The 20,103-nt window shown below is 29.9% G+C and overlaps 1 protein-coding gene across 1 annotated transcript; it reads left to right on the top strand.

The window, feature by feature from the left end:
• The first annotated feature begins 673 nt into the window (after window positions 1–673).
• washc4 (WASH complex subunit 4) lies at window positions 674–18,896 on the top strand. Its single transcript, XM_051100083.1, is given in 34 exon segments — window positions 674–814; window positions 2,361–2,500; window positions 2,593–2,646; window positions 2,790–2,855; window positions 3,267–3,312; window positions 4,098–4,165; window positions 4,253–4,335; window positions 4,428–4,470; window positions 4,864–4,967; window positions 5,105–5,225; window positions 6,632–6,680; window positions 6,683–6,754; window positions 6,846–6,973; window positions 7,063–7,223; window positions 7,331–7,457; window positions 7,572–7,697; window positions 8,881–8,988; window positions 9,067–9,213; window positions 10,814–10,893; window positions 11,002–11,107; window positions 11,199–11,315; window positions 11,395–11,563; window positions 11,743–11,897; window positions 11,971–12,045; window positions 12,133–12,237; window positions 14,313–14,447; window positions 14,567–14,675; window positions 14,830–14,896; window positions 15,115–15,201; window positions 16,730–16,877; window positions 16,962–17,058; window positions 17,141–17,337; window positions 17,409–17,505; window positions 17,586–18,896. Coding segments are annotated over 34 exon segments (3,519 nt in total). The 5' UTR covers window positions 674–753; the 3' UTR covers window positions 17,657–18,896.
• The last annotated feature ends 1,207 nt before the right edge of the window (window positions 18,897–20,103 follow it).

Genomic DNA, 20,103 nt, shown 5'->3' with positions numbered 1-20,103 from the left:
ATTCAGCCTCCAAACACATTATTAACAGACTGTCTGTGTGACAGTGGAGTCAATGCAAGTTTGTGAAGCCACTCAGTTTGGCACACGTTTCTCATTAGAAAACCGAGGATAGACTAAAATAGGGCTGCACGGTATATGGTTATGAATGCGACCTTCAGACTTTTGCGGTTCAACGCACTGGTAAATAATAACGCATTCATTTGTACAATTAGGAGAAAAGAGTTGTTCCATAACTTCAAGTGTTGTCGCCGTGCTTTATGGCGCCACTTGCAGGACAGACTGAGAACTAACGTTACGAGCCAAAAATCAATCATTCTAGATACACGAGAAACGACTTTATTTTTTTTAAAATAATATTTAAATATTTATCAGAGATGATACATTTACTCAAAAGCGATATTTATCTTCTCTTTAATTTATTTAATTAAAATGATGACATTGCTTTATCATTCTTATAAAACCAGAACATCAGTCAAAAGTTAATATACTAATATCTCTTACAATATATATTATTAAAAGTAAAAAATATGTAAGAACATAAAACGTAAATGTTAGACTAAATAAACATCCGGGCATTTTCAGCGTGCTTTTATTATGAAATTCGCCTTGGAGCGTTAACGGAAATTCGCGTTACTGTGAAAGTCATGTGATTCCCAGCACAGCAGCCCCTCCCCTCACTGTGCAGTAAACCCCCAAACAGACTGACCTAATGGCAGCTGTCTGAAAACCCCAGTCTGTGTCGTTTCTGTCAGAATGGCTGTGGATTCGTTATCTCCTGATTGGGAGTTTGACCGCTTTGATGATGGATCGCAAAGTAAGTAACGCGTCTGATCGGAATGGTATTGATAATTTGTTTATAAGTGTAAAGGTTGTATAAATCATGCAGCTAGCTGAGTAATGTTAGCTAGCTGTCAGATGACCAGGGAAAGTGGCCAAGTTCAAGCCCTCTGCTTAGATTAGTGTGTGTGGTCTTTATTGATTTCACAAACAAATGTGATCAGGAAGTCTTTCGCTTTCATTTGAAAGTGTTTCTAGAGCACTGCATTTCGTTTAATGCAAAAATAGGTAATTGAATTGAATTGTCCAATAAATTCAATGCTCTGAATAATATTGATCATTTTAATTATTCTCTTTATAGTATTAAATGTTGATGTCATAGATTCACACGCCATATATATACACTGCCAGTCAAAAGTTTTTGAACAGTAAGATTTTTAGATTTTTTTTTTGTTTGCTCACCAAGCCTGCATTTATTTGATCCAAAGTCCAGCAAAAACAGTACATTTTTAAAATATTTTTACTGTTACTAAATTACTAATTGCTAAAATGTGATTTATTCCTGTGATTTCAAAGCTGAATTTTTAGCATCATTACTTCAGAAATCATTCTAATGTTTTGATTTGCTGCTCAAAAAAATTGTTGAAAACAGCTGAGTAGAATTTTTTTCAGGTTTTGATAAATAGAAAGTCAGAAGAACAGCATTTATCTGAAACAGAAATCTTTTGTAACATTATAATTGTCTTTATTATTTATCGCTTTTCATCAGTTTAAAGCATCCTTGCTAAATAAAAGTATAAATATCTATAATTTCCCCTTAAATGCTGATCTTTGGATCTTTCTATTTATCAGAGCATCCTGAAAAAATTATGCTCAGCTGTTTTCAACATAATATATATATATTATACAATATATATATATATATATATATGTATGTATGTATGTATGTATAATTTTTTTTTTTTTTTGAGCAGCAAATCAGATTATTTGAATGATTTCTGAAGGATCGTGTGACTGGAGTAATGATAAAATTCAGCTTTGAAATCACAGGAATAAATTACATTTTAAAACATATTCAAATAGAAATCAGATATTTTAAATCTTGATAATAATAATAATACATGTTTTTTTCAACAGCAAATCATCATATTAGAATGATTTCTGAAGGTTTCATGTGACGCTAAAGACTGGAGTAATGATGCTGAAAATTTAGATTTGATCACAGGAATAAATTACATTTTAAACTATATTCAAATGGAAAGCAGTTATTTTAAATAGTGAAAATATTTCACAATTTTACTGTTTTTGCTGTACTGTGGATCAAATAAATGCAGGCTTGGTGAGCAGAAGAGACTTCTTTAAAAAAACATTAAAAATTTTACTATTAAAAAACATTTGACTGTTAGTGTATAGCCTAAAATGATTAATTTAAGACAGTTATTACTATTGATAGAAATGTAAAGAAGTGATATTAAAATTCTAAAACTTTTTTTTGTTACACAAAAAAGGAAGGAAGTCATTTGGAGATTTTATTTGTGGTTTTGCGACTCTTGATTTGTTGCATATGGTTCCTTCCTGTGCAGAAATTCACACAGAAGTGCAAGTTAAAAACTATGAGAAGTTCTTAGAGGAATATACGGCTCAGCTCCAGGGTATTGAAGAAGCGCTGGACGACTCTATCGGAGATGTATGGGACTTCACTCTGGACCCCATCACTTTGAAGGTGTTGTGTCTTGACTTACAGCTTCATAGGAGTGATTTTTTTTCGATTAATTGCATTTATGTCATATCACCGTTCTTGCTTTGCCACACCAGCTCCTGCCGTATGAACAGTCCTCACTGTTGGAGCTCATCAAGACAGATAATAAGGTATGAGATGTCTTCAAATCCTTGATTCAAGATTGAGCAGTTCTAAAACAGATCCTGCAGGTTACATGTGACGCAAATACTGAATGAGAATTAGTGTATTATGAGTTGACCTGTTGCCTTTTTTCCCTCTCATTTTTCACCAGGTGCTTAATAAAGTCATCACAGTGTATGCAGCTCTTTGCTGTGAAGTTAAAAAGCTGAAATATGAGGTAAGTAAGCAGCACATCTGTTTTCAACATTGATAATAACAAGAAATGTTACTTGAGCAGCAAATCAGCATATTAGAATGATTTCTGAAGGATCATGTGACACTGAAGACTGGAGTAACGATGCTGAAAATTCAGCTTTGCATCACAGGAATAAATTGCATTTTAAAATATGTTACAATAGAAAACAATTATTTTAATTGTAAAAATATTTCACAATATTGCAGTTTTATTTCCATTATTTTAAATCAAATAAATAAAGTCTTGGTGTGCAAGTCTCTTACTTAATTAAAAAAAAAACATTTGAAATAATCATACCGACCCAAAACCTTTGAGTACATGTTTATAAAGTCAGGTAATTTTTTAAAGTTGTTAATGATCTCATATTAATGGTTTTGTGCTTTTTAATTTTAGGCTGAAACCAAGTTCTACAATGGCTTGTTGTATTATGGTGAAGGAGGTAAGAACTACTTTTTTGTTTTTTGCTGTTCAGTTTACAGCCCGTCTGCATGACAATTTAACATGATTCCCGTTTTAGTTGCATAATTGTTTATCTGAGTGGATATTAAACACAAATTGATTTTATCCACCTAGAATGTAATGTTTTTCTTTTCTTTGGAATAGCATTTACCCATTAAACGTTCAATTTTGTTGTTCAACTTCAATTTATTGCTGTCAAATGATTAATCACGGTGCATTGCATCCAAAATAAAAGGTTTTGTTTACATAATATATGTGTGTATACTGTGTATATTTATTATGTATATGTAAATACACACACATGCATATATATATATATATATATATATAGTATTCCTATATTTATAGTCATATAACCAATATTATATATAAATGTTTTTAATAAATAAACATAACATATTTTATTAAATATATACATGAATGCATGCATGTGTGTGTGTGTGTGTGTGTGTATATATATATATATATATATATATATATATATATGTGTGTGTGTGTGTATAGATGTGTATATATATGTATGTATATGTATGTATATGTATGTATGTATATATAAAAAAAATATATATATATATGTATATATGTTATAAATTCACACAGTACACAAACATATATTATGTAAACCAAAACACTTTTTTTGGATGCAATTAATCGTGATTAATCATTTGACAGTGCTGCTTTAATTTCATTTAGCCTGTACCTTTTAATATTAATAAAAAATAATTGCATTTGAATGTTTTTTTGTTTTTTTTCATTTGATTGCAGTGTCAGACACTAGTATGGTGGAGGGAGAGTCTCAGATTCAGATGGGGCGCTTCATTTCGTTCTTACAGGTTTGATATCATGATTTTAAATTACTGCTGAAAAGTATTTAAAAAAAAATATTACTGAACATTGGTTTATTTGGTTGTATGTTACAGGAGCTATCCTGCTTTGTGTCGCGCTGCTTTGAGGTGGTGGTCAACATGGTACACCAGCTGGCTGCTTTGTACAACAGCAACAAGTGAGTAATGTAAAATTATTCTAATATTATGTGATGTTATGCAAATGCAGTGTTGCTAATTTTGTTTATTTTGTTAATTATTTATATTTCAGGAGTGCGACAAAAATCATTGAGTCCACAGGTGTACACTTTCAGGTAGTTTTCACTTTCTCTGTCCTCTTCGTTAGTCTTCACTGTAGTGCTATCTAACAATTAATCGTGATTAATCGCATGCAAAATAAAAGTTTGTATTTCTGAAATATATGTGTATGTACTGTGTATATTTGTTATGTGTACTGTATATAAATGCACACATGCATGTATGTTTTTGAGAAAATGTTGTATTTATATAAAAAATATTTATTTATATATAATATAAATTATAATAATTTTTACATATACATATACTTTATATACATAATTAATATACACAGTACACATACATATGTAAACACAAACATTTATTTTGATTAATCATGATTAATTGTTTGACAGTCCTACTTCACTACAACCTGACGTCTTGTATTGTTTCTCTTTGTCTACAATCAGACGGTGTACGAGCATCTGGGAGAACTTCTGGTGGTCCTCATCACCCTGGATGAGATCATGGAAAACCATACCACGCTGAAAGATCACTGGAAGATGTACAAAAGGTGAAGTGTTGAACTGAGCTGTAAAACTTAATGTTGGAACTGAAGACAAAACTGAGGCATTTACAGTATGAAATGTCTTATGATTTTTGATGAAAAGATTTTCTGATCAAATATTCTTTGGGGTTTTTTTATTGAAGGTTACTGAAATCTGTCCATCATAACCCAGCTAAGTTTGCCATTCCAGAGGAGAAACTAAAACCCTTTGAGAAGCTCTTATTGAAGCTGGAGGGGCAGCTGTTGGACAGCATGATTTTTCAGGTCGACACCATTCACAGACTTCCCCGTTACCTCATGTAAAAAAAAATCTATTCATGCTCTCAGAAAAGTCAAAAACATACCATCAAAATTGTAGGAAGTTAGGAAATACTTTTATGCATTAATCATAATTATAGTAACAGAAATTGTGTAATACAAAAATAAGATATGTATGAGGAACAATAATAATTTAATTTAATTTGCAATTTACAATAATTTAATTTAATAATGTATACTAATAGATATTGTATATAACATAAGCTGTTATATATATATATATAGCAAGTAATATACAATGTAATATATATAGTAATGTATTTAATGAATATTAACAAAAATTGTATAATATTATAAATAACATTATATATATAATAGATATGTATGAGGAACAATAATTTATTTCATGTATATTAACAGAAATTGTTTATTATGTATTTATTCTATATTTTTTTTAAATCAAAATGTAATATTTGTAGTAAGACATTGAAATATTTCAATACATTCATCATAATTATAGTAGCAGAAATGTTATATTAACAAATATGTATGAGGAACAATAATTCATTTCATGTATATTAACAGGAATTGTATATTTTATATTACATACATACAGATATGTAAGAGGAGCAATAATTAATTTCATGTACATTAACTGAATTTGTCTAATATTCTATATGTTATATTCTATATTCTATATATATATATATATATGTGTGTGTGTGTGTAAAATATTATTGTTTTTGTTAATATACATAAAATGTTATTTGTATTATTATATTATTGTGCACAGTTTATGCACATTATTGTAAAAAGAAAATGTTTAGATTTCATAATATATCACCATTTTTATATATAAAGACAATGTATTCATAGTAATATTAAAATATAAAAATCAATTAAAATATAAAAAATATTTAAAAAAATTAATAATAAAAAAAGTTTAATAATATTAAAAATATATGTAAAGCCTCTTACACATTATATATCATATATGTAGACATCTGTTGTGTGTGTTAAAAAGTTAATATAGTTAATTTTATATATGAAAATGTTATAAATGTGTGTGTGTATATGTATGTATGTATGTATGTATGTGTATATATATATATATATATATATATATATATATATAAAATTGTGATTAAGTTAAAAGCGTTGATATTATTATGTACAATTTTTCAGTGTATATTAATGTTTTAGCTTTTACCATAGTACATATTTTATCTGCAATGTAACAAATTTAAGTTTTTACTAAATTATTGATAACTGAAATATGCCACTTTACAGAAGTTAAATGCTTAAATAACTTTAAATAAAAAAAGTTATTTATTTAAAAAAAGTTAAAAGTTTAAATAAATTTAATAATTGGATGTTGGCTGATCTTTTTATTTTTGTTTGTTCTCATGTAGGCTTGTGTGGAGCAGAGGTTTGATGACCCAGGAGAAGGTGTATCCGTTTCTAAAACAGTGCCTTTGCGGAGGAGTTTGCGTACAATATCAGAACCATTTTTGCCAACGTTGAATCTAAGCTTGGTTTGTATTCATAATTAACCTAAATTCCAAATACCATTAATGATACATCTCAGCAGTAAACGACAACCGTTATCATCCATTTGACTTGTAGGAGAGCCGTCAGAGATTGATCAGCGGGATAAATATACGGGCGTATGTGGCCTCTTTGTGCTGCACTTCCATATCTTCAGGACTGTGGACAAGAAGATCTACAAATCCCTGTTGGATGTGTGTAAAAAGGTAAGCACACTAACTAGCAGGAATGAGTGGGATATGTAGAACTGCTCTTTCAGTCATTATGAAAACTCTTCCCTTTCTCTCCCCTCCAGGTCCCTGCAGTGACATTAGCAGCGAATATAATCTGGTTTCCAGACACATTTCTGATAAACAAAGTCCCAGCGGCAGCTAAACTGATGGACAAGAAGAGCATCCAGAGCATCCGCAGCAGCAGAGATGCATTCCTGCAGCAAAAGGCGCAGACGCTTATGAAGTAAGATATACACGCTTCTGATATGATTCATAAATCCATGATCAATCAAGTTCATAGTCATATATTGTTTAGGGTTCCATGTATTGACTGTATGTATTTCCATACAGGGACATGCAGTCATACTACATATTTGTCACCTCTTGGATGATGAAGATGGAGTCTATATTATCAAAAGAACCGAAACCAGACAAACTTTCTGAGGATTTGAGCAACAGGTGTAATATCTTTGTGCAGGTAGAGACTGGTGTTTTCTTCTTTTCTGTTGTTTTTGAGATTAAAATGTTGTTTATAGAGTTTTTTGAATTGCATTACATTGCAAATGTTTCATAATCAGATGTGTTTCTGTAGGGAATCCTGTACGCTTACAGCATCAGCACCATCATCAAGACCACTATGAACATGTACATGTCCATGCAGCGGCCCATGACCAAAACTTCGGTGAAGGCCCTCTGCCGATTGGTGGAGCTGTTAAAAGTGGGTTGATGAGTCATATTAATATGCTGAACAGCAAATACTTCAGCATATTTATAGTTTTATATGTGTATATGTCATATGTATGTTAATTTTATTTATTAATTTTTGTTTATATTATATGTATGTATTTTTTTAGTTATTTAGTATATATTTGGTACAAAAAAACAGAATTTGTTGAGTCAACTTAAAATAATTTGTTACCCTGCTGCCTTAAAATTAAGTTCAGTCAACTCAAATAAGTTTAGTCAACTTGAAATGTTAAGTTGTACTAAGTCACAACTTAGATGTTTGAGTTGACTAAACAAAAAAATTTGGTTTGTTAAACTTAAAAGCTGGGCTTGTTACCCAGCTGCCTTTTAAGTTGAATCAACTCAAATATATAAGTTGTCACTTAGTCACTTAGAACTTAACATTTCAAGTTGGCTAAACTTTTTTGAGGCAGCCAAGTAACAAATTATTTTAAGTTGACTCAACAAATTGTAGTGCACAAAAATTTGTATACTTATAATAATAATTATGAATGTGTCAGGGGAAAAACAGCAAGGAGACTGCATTAATGTTTTAATAATCTATTCATTAACTAGTGCTTTCTTTGTTTTTGGCTTAAGAGATGAAGTCGGCGACACTGACATGTCATCTACGTAGTAGTGGATGCATGTGCCTGTATGCATGTTTCATACAGATTACATAATCTGATTTTCTTTTCTTTTTGAATTATTTAATTTGAAAGTAGATGTTTCACTCTCTATAGATATATTTTTCATGTCTGTAAGGCAAATATACATGGAGTTTCGAAGCTTCGTGCTCAAATTCACAGAGACCGAGACGGCAGAAAGCACATCCTGTTTGCTTTCATTATTTTACAAAAGCACAACGTTTCTTTGTTATTTTTTGTTAAACGGAGTCTTTACAGATTCAGAAGATGTATTACTTTTATCTGTATGACCAAAAATGACAGAGTATTTTAAGAGCAAGTGACATTATACTATACGTACTGCAAGCTGTACATTAGATCTAGTGTACACTAGGTAGTATGCACAAGTTCCAGTGTGCAGTGATAGGTAATGTGCAGTAGTTCTATTTTACTTGGCAATGTCCACAATAAATCCAGTACTCTAGTTATACAGTAATGGTATTGTACTAGGTAGTGTGTAGTGTTGATATCAGTGTTTGTCCTGCACAGGCTGTGGAGCACACGTTCCACCGGCGCTCACTGGTTGTAGCAGATTCTGTCTCTCACATCACGCAGCAGCTTCAGACTCAGGCTCTGGCCTCCATCTCCACTGCTAAGGTACAGACACACCACCATTACCCAAACACCAGCTCCACAGAGCAGATACTTAACTGACTGATTGTTGTCTTCATTCAGAAACGCGTGATCTCTGATAAGAAGTACAGTGAGCAGAGGCTGGACGTACTGTCGGCTCTGGTTCTGGCAGAGAACACTCTGAATGGGCCCAGCACCAAAGAGAGGAGGCTGATCATGTCTCTGGCTCTCAGTGTTGGCACTCAGATGGTGAGTATGAATTAACAGACTAAGGTAAATTAATGGCCATTTCAGGACATTTGTACATAAAATATTCTAACAAATGTGGTCAAGAACCCTTCAACACATTGATCAAGCTTTGAGTTTTAGTCCATTTGAATTTGTTGCAAGTTGCCCAGGGTATTTATTAGTTTTTTTAAATAATAAATATATTTTATTTATTTGCTTGTTTGTTTTTGTTTTTTGTATTTTGTTTTGTAGTCTTGTGCTTTTTTTTTCTTTGTTGTATGTTTTTGTTTTATTTGTTTTTGTGGGGTTTTTTTGTTTTCATATTTTTGTCTTTTATCTTTTTTGTTATTTTCTTTCTGTTCTGTTGTGTGTTTGTTGTTGTTTTGTTTTTATTGTGGTGTTTTTTTGTTTTCATGTCTTTTGTTTTGTTTTTATTGTCTTTTTTATTTCTGTTGGTTTTGTGCTTTTTGTTTGTTTGTTGAATTGTTTTGGGTTTTTTTTCGTATTTTGTTGTGTTTTATTGTCTTTTTAAAATGTTGTTGTTTTTTTTGTTGTGTTTTATTGTCTTTTTAATTTTGTTGTTTATTCTGGTATTTTGTTGTGATATTTTGATGTTATTTTGGTAGTGTTTTTTGTTTTCATATGTTTATTTTGTTGCTTTTATTGTCTTGTTTGTTTTGGTGTTATTGTTGTGTGCTTGTTTTGTTGTTTTGTTTTTGTTTGTTTGTTTGTTGTGGTGTTTTGTTTTTTCTTTCATATTCTGTGTTGTTTTATTGTATTTTTGTTTGTTTTTATTTTGATGTTTTTTGGTATTTTGTTGTGTTTTTTTTGTTATGGTTTTTGGTTTCATATGTTTATTTTGTTGTTTTATTGTCTTTTTTATTTTTATGTTTGTTGTGTTTGTTTTATTATTTTTTTTGTGGTGTTTTTTGTTTTCATGCTTTTTGTTCTGTTGTTTTTATTGTCTTTTTGATTTGTTGTTTTGTGTTTTTTATTTAGTTTTTATTGTGGTGGGTTTTTTTTGTTTTTCATGTTTGTATTTTGTTGTTTTTATTGTCTTTTTTTGTTGTTTTTTTTGTTTCTGTTTGTTGTGTGTTTTTGTTTTCATGTTTTTTGTTCTGTTGTTTTTGTCTGTTTTGTTTTTATTGTAGTGTGTTTTTTATTTTGTTGTTTTTAATTGTCCTTTTTGTGTTGTCGTGTTTTTTGTTTGTTTTGTTGTGTGTTTGTTTTGTTTTGTGTTAGTGTTTTTTTGTTTTCATGTTTTTTTAGTTTTTTATTGTCTTTTTTGCATTGTTTTATTTTTGTTGATTTTGTTGTGTTGTTTTTATTTTCTTTTTGTACGTTTTGTTGTTTTGTTTTTTTCTTTTAATTCTGATGTTGTTGAAAACTAAATCATAAACAAACAGTTTTTGCTTCTGGTGTATGACCAGTGACTACAAATCAAGGGTTTTCGTGGAAAATTTGGGGGAGAAAAGTTACAAAATGTGTGTTAAGCACTTCCATTAAAATATTAATTTATAACAATGTTATATATCACAATTATTGTTTTTTGTGACAGTCTTATTCTTTCAACAGATTTTTTTTTTAATTGCTATTATTTTTTTATTTTTGTTTTGCACAGAAAACCTTCAAGGATGAGGAGCTCTTGCCTTTACAGCTTGTGCTGAAAAAGTTGGACTTAATCAGTGAATTAAGAGAGCGGTGAGTCCTGAATTAGTTCAAATATTAATGATTAGCAATAGCAGATTGTGATTCTGTGACCTCTGTGGGTGTGTTGTAAGTGCATGATGGGATATCTTTTCTCCTCAGAGTCAAAGTACAATGCGACTGCAGTTTCCTATACTGGCATCGTACTGTCTTCCCCATATACCTGGATGACGTGTACGAAAATGCAGTGGATGCAGCCAGAATTCACGTAAAAATCATAACACTATTCTTAATGCTCACATTTTTTTTATGCAATAACTGATTACATGTCATTTTAAATATGTATATATTTTCTCTAGTACATGTTCAGTGCGCTCAGAGACTGTGTGCCCACCATGTTACACGCCAAACACATGGAGTCATGTGATCAGCTGCTGGAGTGTTATGACACTGAGATCATGGAAATCCTCAATGAGGTAAGCAGAGCACTAGCTGCATATCTTTTTGTAGTAATTGTGCATTTTAGCTCATTTGAATGTTTTTCTGATTGTCTAGCACCTGCTAGACAAGCTGTGTAAGGAGATCGAGAAGGACCTGCGCTTGTCTGTGCACACACACCTCAAACTGGACGACCGAAACCCATTTAAAGTGGGCATGAAGGATCTAGCTCACTTTTTCTCTCTCAAGCCCATTCGCTTCTTCAACCGTTTCATCGACATCAAAGGTACGACAGATGAAAGACTGAATGCATGAGTTATACTATATATAGTGGACATAATCAGTACTTTAAAGGGGACATGTCCTACATGTTTGTCTTTTGTCTGTCAAGTTCAGTTAGTCAGTGTTCAAATGTAAAAAAAAAAAAAAAAGTGAGATGTTAAGATCAAATCCTGTTTCCTGCAGCCTATGTGACTCACTATCTAGACAAGACGTTTTACAACTTGACGACCGTGGCTCTCCATGACTGGGCCACGTACAGCGAAATGAGGAACCTCGCTACGCAGCGCTATGGTTTGGTGATGACTGAGGCGCATCTCCCCAGCCAGACTCTGGAACAGGTGTGTACCTCACCTGATCATCTCAGAAATCATCTGCTGCATTCAGTTTGACATGATTGTGTGTGTCTTCTAGGGTCTGGACGTCCTCGAGATCATGAGGAACATTCACGTCTTTGTCTCGCGCTACCTCTACAACCTAAACAACCAGGCAAGACTTGACCTCTGATGTTATTACTGGTTCACAAATGTTGTACTTGATGTGTCTGTGTAAAACATCTCCCTCTGTTGTGTGTAGATCTTCATTGAGAGGACCAGCAACAACAAGCACTTAAACACCATTAACATCCGCCACATCGCCAACTCCATTCGCACTCATGGAACCGGTATTATGAACACAACGGTATGTACAGATCATGTCAGGATGGTCCCCAGCTAAAAATAAAAATAAAAACATTATGAAGTAAAATGAAGATATTTTTGAATGATCTTTCAACTTTTTAAAAACTTTTTTAAAATAATTTTTTAAATTATTAAAAAAAAAACTTTCTCTTTGTTATATGAACATTGGAGAAAACGTTAAGTGAACATTCCATTTGAATGATGATAAACATAATAATGATAATTAAAACACAATAAATAATTAGTAGTAGTAGTAGTAGTAGTAGTAGTAGTAGTAGTAGTAATATAATATTAATATTAATAATAATAATAGTAATAAATAAAACAACAATTACAACAATATTAAATGATGATAATAATAAACAGTTAGTTACAGTTAGCAATAATAATAAACAGATGTTGTTGTTGTTGTTGTTGTTATTATTAGTAGTAAATATGTAAGGATTATTATAAATTAATAATAATAGTGTAATAATAAGAAATAAATAATAAAACAAATATAATGATAAAACATTATAAATAATTAATAGTAGTAGTAGTAGTAGTAGTAATTATTATTGTTATTATTAATAATAAATATGTAAGGATTATTATAAATTAATAATAATAGTGTAATTAATAATAAGAAATAAATAATAAAACAAATATAATGATAAAACACCACTACTATTACTACTAATTTTAACTTTTAATGTATAAACATTGGCAAAAACAGTAAGGCGAACATTACAGTAATGGCAAATAAACATAATGATAATTAAAATAGAAAAAAATAATTAGCAATAATACAAATAATAAAAAAATAAATGAATAAAAAGAATGACATCAATATTAAATAATCATAACCATAACAATAAACAGTTATTATTGTTGTTGTTATTAATAAATATTAATGGATTATTATAAATTAATAATAATAGTGTAAATAATAGTAATTATTTAAAAACTTATTAAACAAATGATAAGTAAAACACACCAATAATAATAATAATACAATTAATAATAATAATAATAATAATAATAATGTTCTCTGAACATTCAAAACATCCTCATTTTTAAAATGTGTTTTTAAATGTATAGACTTTTGCAAAAACAATAAGGGGAATGTTCCATTTTAATAATGTAAACAAACATAATGATAATTAAAACATAAAAATATTAGTAATAATAATATTAATACTAATAAAAAAAACAGTCAGAAATATTAAATGAACACAACAATAACAATAAACAGTTATTGTTATTGTTATTAATAAATATTAATGGATTACTATAACAGTAATTAATAATAAGTGTAAATAATATTAATGATTGAATAATTAATAAAACACAAATTATGATAATAATAATAATAATAATAATAATAATTAATGGATTAAAACTATATTTATTTATTTAATTTTTTGAATAATAAAAACAAATAATATTTCAATGATTGATAATAATAATAAAAATAATAATAATAATAATAAAAAACAGCAACAATAATAACAATAGTAATAAACAATTATAATATAAATAATTGTAAAAGATTATTATTAGTATTAATTAATAATAATAATAATAATAATAATAATGTTCTCTGAATATTCAAAACATCCATTTTTTTAATGTAAAAATAAATATATTTTTGGATGTATGAACTTTGGCAAAAACATTAAGGGGAACGTTTTATTTTAATAATAGTGAACAAACATATTAATACATAAAACATACCAGTAGTAATAATGATAGTAATAAATAAATGATTATTATTATTATTATTATTATTATTATTATTAATAATAATAATAATAGTAATAACATAAACAATAATAACAAAGTTAGGAATGTTACTTTTGTATGTTTTCTGAACTATCTGAAACTAGTATGTAGTTAGACAAACAGCTAAAATATTTCAGAAAAACATTCCATGAATGATGTATAATGTTTTTTTGTTTAATGTTTTGAGACTGTTATTAAAGACCACAAAACTCTGAACAAATGAGAGAACCAGAACGTTCCCTGTGAGCTGCATGTGTATTATGTGAGCAGTGATATCTCATCATATCGATGGACTTAATTGTTTTTCTGCAGGTGAACTTCACATATCAGTTCCTCCGCAAGAAGTTCTACATTTTCAGTCAGTTCATGTATGACGAGCACATCAAATCCAGACTCATCAAAGACATCCGCTTCTTCAGGGAAACCAAGGATCAGACCGACCAAAAGGTAAACTGCTCTCCATTCACATTCAAGCTGCTCTCCATTCACATGCAGTTTTTCATGAAGCAATGTTGTTAGTGTATGTATTTTATGAAGTCATGTTGTTGGTTACTGCTGTATATTAGTACCCCTTTGAGCGAGCAGAGAAGTTTAACCGTGGCATCAGGAAGTTGGGTCTTACTCCAGATGGTCAGAGCTACCTGGATCAGTTCAGACAGCTCATCAGTCAGATCGGTAAACTTTGTCTGGAGGTCTTTAGACCTGGGAACTCTTTCCTTTTATATGTTTATGCTGGGACGCTTAATTACAATTCAATATTTTCAAGTCATATTTTCAAGCATTTAAGTAATAAGTGTTAACGTTATTTTTCTCCTTCTCTTTCTTTTAGGTAATGCGATGGGTTATGTGCGCATGATTCGGTCTGGAGGGCTCCACTGCTGCAGCAGCGCTATCAGGTTACACATCACCTTCTACTACTACATACAAACATTATTTGACTGAGACATTCAGATTGTAGAAATACTGGTAATGCTGGATAAATAATAATAGTCTTGTCACACGACACTCAGAGCTGAATGACACATATGGTATGAACATTATAAAAATCTTCCTACAGAAGTCCTGTCAACAACCAGGACATTTAGCAAGATACTCACATTCAAATATGTTCCAGGTTTGTTCCTGATCTAGAGGACATTGTGAACTTTGAGGAGCTTGTGAAAGAGGAAGGCCTTTCTGAAGAGACGCAGAAAGCTGCCAGGTACAGTAATACTGTGAATAAATAAAACAATAATTAATAAATACTGCAAATACTGAAACATAATAATAATAATAATAATAATAAAACAACAATTATAAAAATAAATTAGATATTAAGAATAATTAATAAAACATCATCACAACAATAATAATGAACACAATAATAACGGACAATTACTAATGATTATTATTAATTATTTTTATGAATTAATACTATAAATAAATGAAACAACAATAAATACTGCAAATACTAACACATAATTAAGATTAATAAATAAAACAACAATTATAAAAAATAATTAGACATTAATAATAATTAATAAAACATCACAACGACAATAATAATAATAAACACAAAAATAACAATAAAACAATATATTAGTAACAATTAGTATAACCATTACAATTAGTAATGATTATTATTATTGTTATGAATTAATACTAAAATATTATTATTATTGATATTATTAATTATAATAAATAATAATCACAATAATAAGAATTGTTGTTATTATTATTTATTATTACAGTATACTAAAATAAAAATAAACAATTAGTAATTATTACTATTATTATTATGTTTTTTATTTATTAGTTATTATTAATAAATAAGTAATTAAACATTAATAGTAATAGTAGTAGGAGTAGTAGTAGTATTAATAATACATAAATTGATTTATTAAATAATAAATCAAACAAAATGTCTAAGAATTATAAATAACAATAATAATAATTTGTACTATTACTGTAAATAGGTATTAAATAATTAATTGTATAATATAATAATAATAATAATAATAATAATTACCCATTGATAATAATAATAATAATAATAATAAAGACATAACACCATAATGATGACAATAATAAACACAATAACAATAATAATAATAACAATATGCAATCAGTAATTATTATTATTATTATTGCTATTAATTAATACTAAAACATTGTTATTAAAACATACAAATGTAAAAATAGCAATAAACAATTAGTAATTATTACTATTGTTGTTATTAGGTTTAAGAATTTATTAGTTATTATTAATAAATAAACAACAAAATAATATATATAAAAAATGATATTATTGTAAATAAGTATTAAATTATTGTATAAATAATTGTAAAATATAACAATAATAATAATAATACAACAATGATAATAAATAGACATTATTATTATTATTAATAATAATAAATAATAAAAATATCACTATTATTAACTAAAAATATTACTATTGTTAAAACATAATAGCAATTAGTTATTATTATGTTTAGAATTTATTAGTTATTATTAGTAAATAAAAAATAAAACATTAATAGTAATAATAGTAGCAGTAATATAAATAATACATAAAAGTTAAATAATAAATCAAGCAAAAAATGCAGATGATGCTGATAATTAAAAATACCGATAACAATAATTTGTATTATTATTGTAAACAAGTATTAAATAATTAATTCTGAAATATAATTATTTATACTTCATATGAAATAAATATAAATGTTTTTTTGTTGTTTTTTTTCCAGCCAACTGGACTGTGTGCTTAGTGACCTGACCAGCAACTCGGCTGAAGGAACTGAGTACTTCAAGATGCTGGTGGGAGTTTTCGCACCGGAGTTTCGCAGCATCAAGAACATGCACTTGAGGAACTTCTACATGATAGTTCCTCCTCTGGTGGGTCATCATATCTCGGATGAGTAAATCTCTTACTAACTCCAGCATCTCTTACATAACGTTCATCTTTCTTCATTTTCACAGACAGTAAATTTTGTGGAACATTCTATCAGCTGCAAAGAAAAACTAAACAAGAAGAACAAAGTGGGAGCTGCGTTTACAGACGATGGTTTTGCCATGGGTACATGTTTAATACAGTCATAAAAGTGTTATACGTTCTGTACGTGGACTGTGTATTCAAGGACCTTTCCTGTGTTTTCCAGGAGTCGCCTACATCCTGAAGCTTCTGGACCAGTATCAGGAGTTTGACTCTCTCCACTGGTTTCAGGCTGTGAGGGAAAAGTATGTGAAAGAAATGAATGCGGTGGTCAAAGAGCAGAACGTTCAGTCCACCAGCCAAGACGAGAAGCTCATGCAGACCATGAACCTGACCCAGAAGAGACTGGACGTATATCTACAGGTATGGGAGCATCTTTATGCTCCTCAACAGTGATGGCCAATTGCTTTATTTAAACATCTCTTCATTTGTAGGAGTTCGAGCTGCTCTATTTCTCTCTGAGCAGCGCTCGGATCTTCTTCAGAGCTGATAAGACGGCAGCCGAGGAGACCCAGGAGAAGAAGGACAGAGGTTGGTTGATGGATCCATGATCTCTAGAACATTGTATGGCGATTTTAAGCAGCACAAACACTCATTTCATCTCTTTTCAGAAGAAGTTGCCAAAACTGGACCAGGTTCCTCATCGATTGAGGGCTCTCCTGGGGAAACAAGTGCCAAGTGAAACCACAAAGCAGCTTGAATGATATAAATCACTTGAACAGCATGAACTCGCTCCAGAGGAGGTTATAAACATTGACCCTCCAGTCACTATACTCCTGTTGGAGTCTGTACAGCGTCTTAAACTCATTTTGGCGTTACGCCACCTGCACTCATCCGACTGGAACTGACTGTGGATTTGGACCAACGCTTTAGATTGTTTTACGTATCGACAATGATGTGTTTTGTCAAGCATTATGCGGTCATGTAAATTCAAGAAATGTGATTGGTAGATGAAGGTGTCTGTAGTTTTGTTTTTGTTTTTTAACGTCCTATTGATTGTTAGGCACAGATATTTTTATATGATAAAAACGGCCTTTAGAATACAATGGGGTTTTTTTTAGATAATGAAATTTGAAAGGAAATTCAAAGAATTGATTATATTTCACCCAAAAATAGAAATTGTCATGTCATTTCAAACCTATATATCTTTTATTTTGCAGAACACAATTCATTATATAAAAAAATCCTTTTTTTTATTCCTCCATGCAGTGGAAGTCGATGGGGTCCAATAGTGTTATTTTGGACCTCATTGACTTTCATTATATGGACAAAATCGGTTCTTCAAATGATCTTTTATGTTCCTCGGAAGTACAGCCGTACATGTTCTGAGTAAGACCGTGAGTAAATGATAACAGACTTTTCATTTTTGGGTGAACTTTCCTTTTAAAGTGGAATTATTAGTGGTGTCAAATCGATTAATCGCATCCCAAATCTTTTAAAGTGGAATTATTAGTGGTGTCAGATCGATTAATCGCGATTAATCGAATCCCCAAATATTTTAAAGTGGAATTATTAGTAGTGTCAAATCGATTATTCGCATCCCAAATCTTTTAAAGTGGAATTATTAGTGGTGTCAGATCGATTATTCGCATCCCAAATCTTTTAAAGTCGAATTATTAGTGGTGTCAGATCGATTAATCGCGATTAATCGAATCCCCAAATATTTTAAAGTGGAATTATTAGTAGTGTCAAATCGATTATTCGCATCCCAAATCTTTTAAAGTGGAATTATTAGTGGTGTCAGATCGATTATTCACATCCCAAATCTTTTAAAGTGGAATTATTAGTGGTGTCAGATCGATTAATCGCGATTAATCGAATCCCCAAATATTTTAAAGTGGAATTATTAGTAGTGTCAAATCGATTATTCGCATCCCAAATCTTTTAAAGTGGAATTATTAGTGGTGTCAGATCGATTATTCGCATCCCAAATCTTTTAAAGTGGAATTATTAGTGGTGTCAGATCGAATTAATCAGATCGATTAATCGAATCCAAATCGATTATTCAAATCTTTTAAAGTGGAATTATTAGTGGTGTCAAATCGATTATTCGCATCCCAAATCTTTTAAAGTGGAATTATTAGCAATGTCAAATCAATTAATCGCATCCCCAAATCTTTTAAAGTGGAATCATTAGTGGTGTCAAATCAAATATTTTGAAGTGGAATTATTAGTAGTGTCAAATCGGTTAATTGCATCCCAAAACGTTTAAAGTGGAATTATTAGTGGTCTCAAATTGATTGTGATTAATCGCATCCCAGATCTTTTAAAGTGGAATTATTAGTGGTGTCAGATCAATTAATCGCGATTAATCGAATCCCCAAATCTTTTAAAGTGGAATTATTAGTAGTGTCAAATCGATTATTCGCATCCCAAATCTTTTAAAGTGGAATTATTAGCAATGTCAAATCAATTAATCGCATCCCCAAATCTTTTAAAGTGGAATTATTAGTGGTGTCAAATCGATTAATCACAATTATTCGAATCCCCAAATATTTTGAAGTGGAATTATTAGTAGTGTCAAATCGATTAATCGCATCCCAAATCGTTTAAAGTGGAATTATTAGTGGTGTCAAATCAATTAATCGCGATTAATTGCATCCCAAATAGTTTAAAGTGGTTGGTGGTGTCACATTGATTAATCCTGATTAATCTCATCCCAAATCTTTTAAAGTGGAATTATTAGTGGTGTCAAATCGATTAATCCCAATTAATCGCATCCCAAACCTTTTAAAGTGGAATTATTAGTGATTTCAGATCGATTGATTGTGATTAATCGCATCCCAAATTGTTCAAAGTGGTTAGTGGAGACAAATTGATTAATCACATCCCAAATCTTTTAAAATGAAATTATTAGTGGTGTCAAATCGATTAATCGGATTCCCAGATCTTTTAAAGTGGAATTATTAGTCAAATTGATTAATCCAAAATAAAATATCTGTTTACATAATGTGTATATGTATATATTTAAGAAATTAAATAATATTAAATATTTAATCGCGATTAATTGCATCGAAAATAAGTTTTTGTTTACATGTGTTGTGTATATTTATATATAAATACAAGTATGTGTATATTTCATTAATATTTACACATGTGTATGTATTTATATTTATTTGATTTATATTA

Source organism: Labeo rohita, chromosome 25 (assembly GCF_022985175.1).
Source record: "Labeo rohita strain BAU-BD-2019 chromosome 25, IGBB_LRoh.1.0, whole genome shotgun sequence".
In the NCBI taxonomy this organism is placed as follows: domain Eukaryota; kingdom Metazoa; phylum Chordata; class Actinopteri; order Cypriniformes; family Cyprinidae; genus Labeo; species Labeo rohita.
Note: the sequence above shows the minus strand (reverse complement) of the source record. Positions and strands in the feature narration are given on the sequence as shown.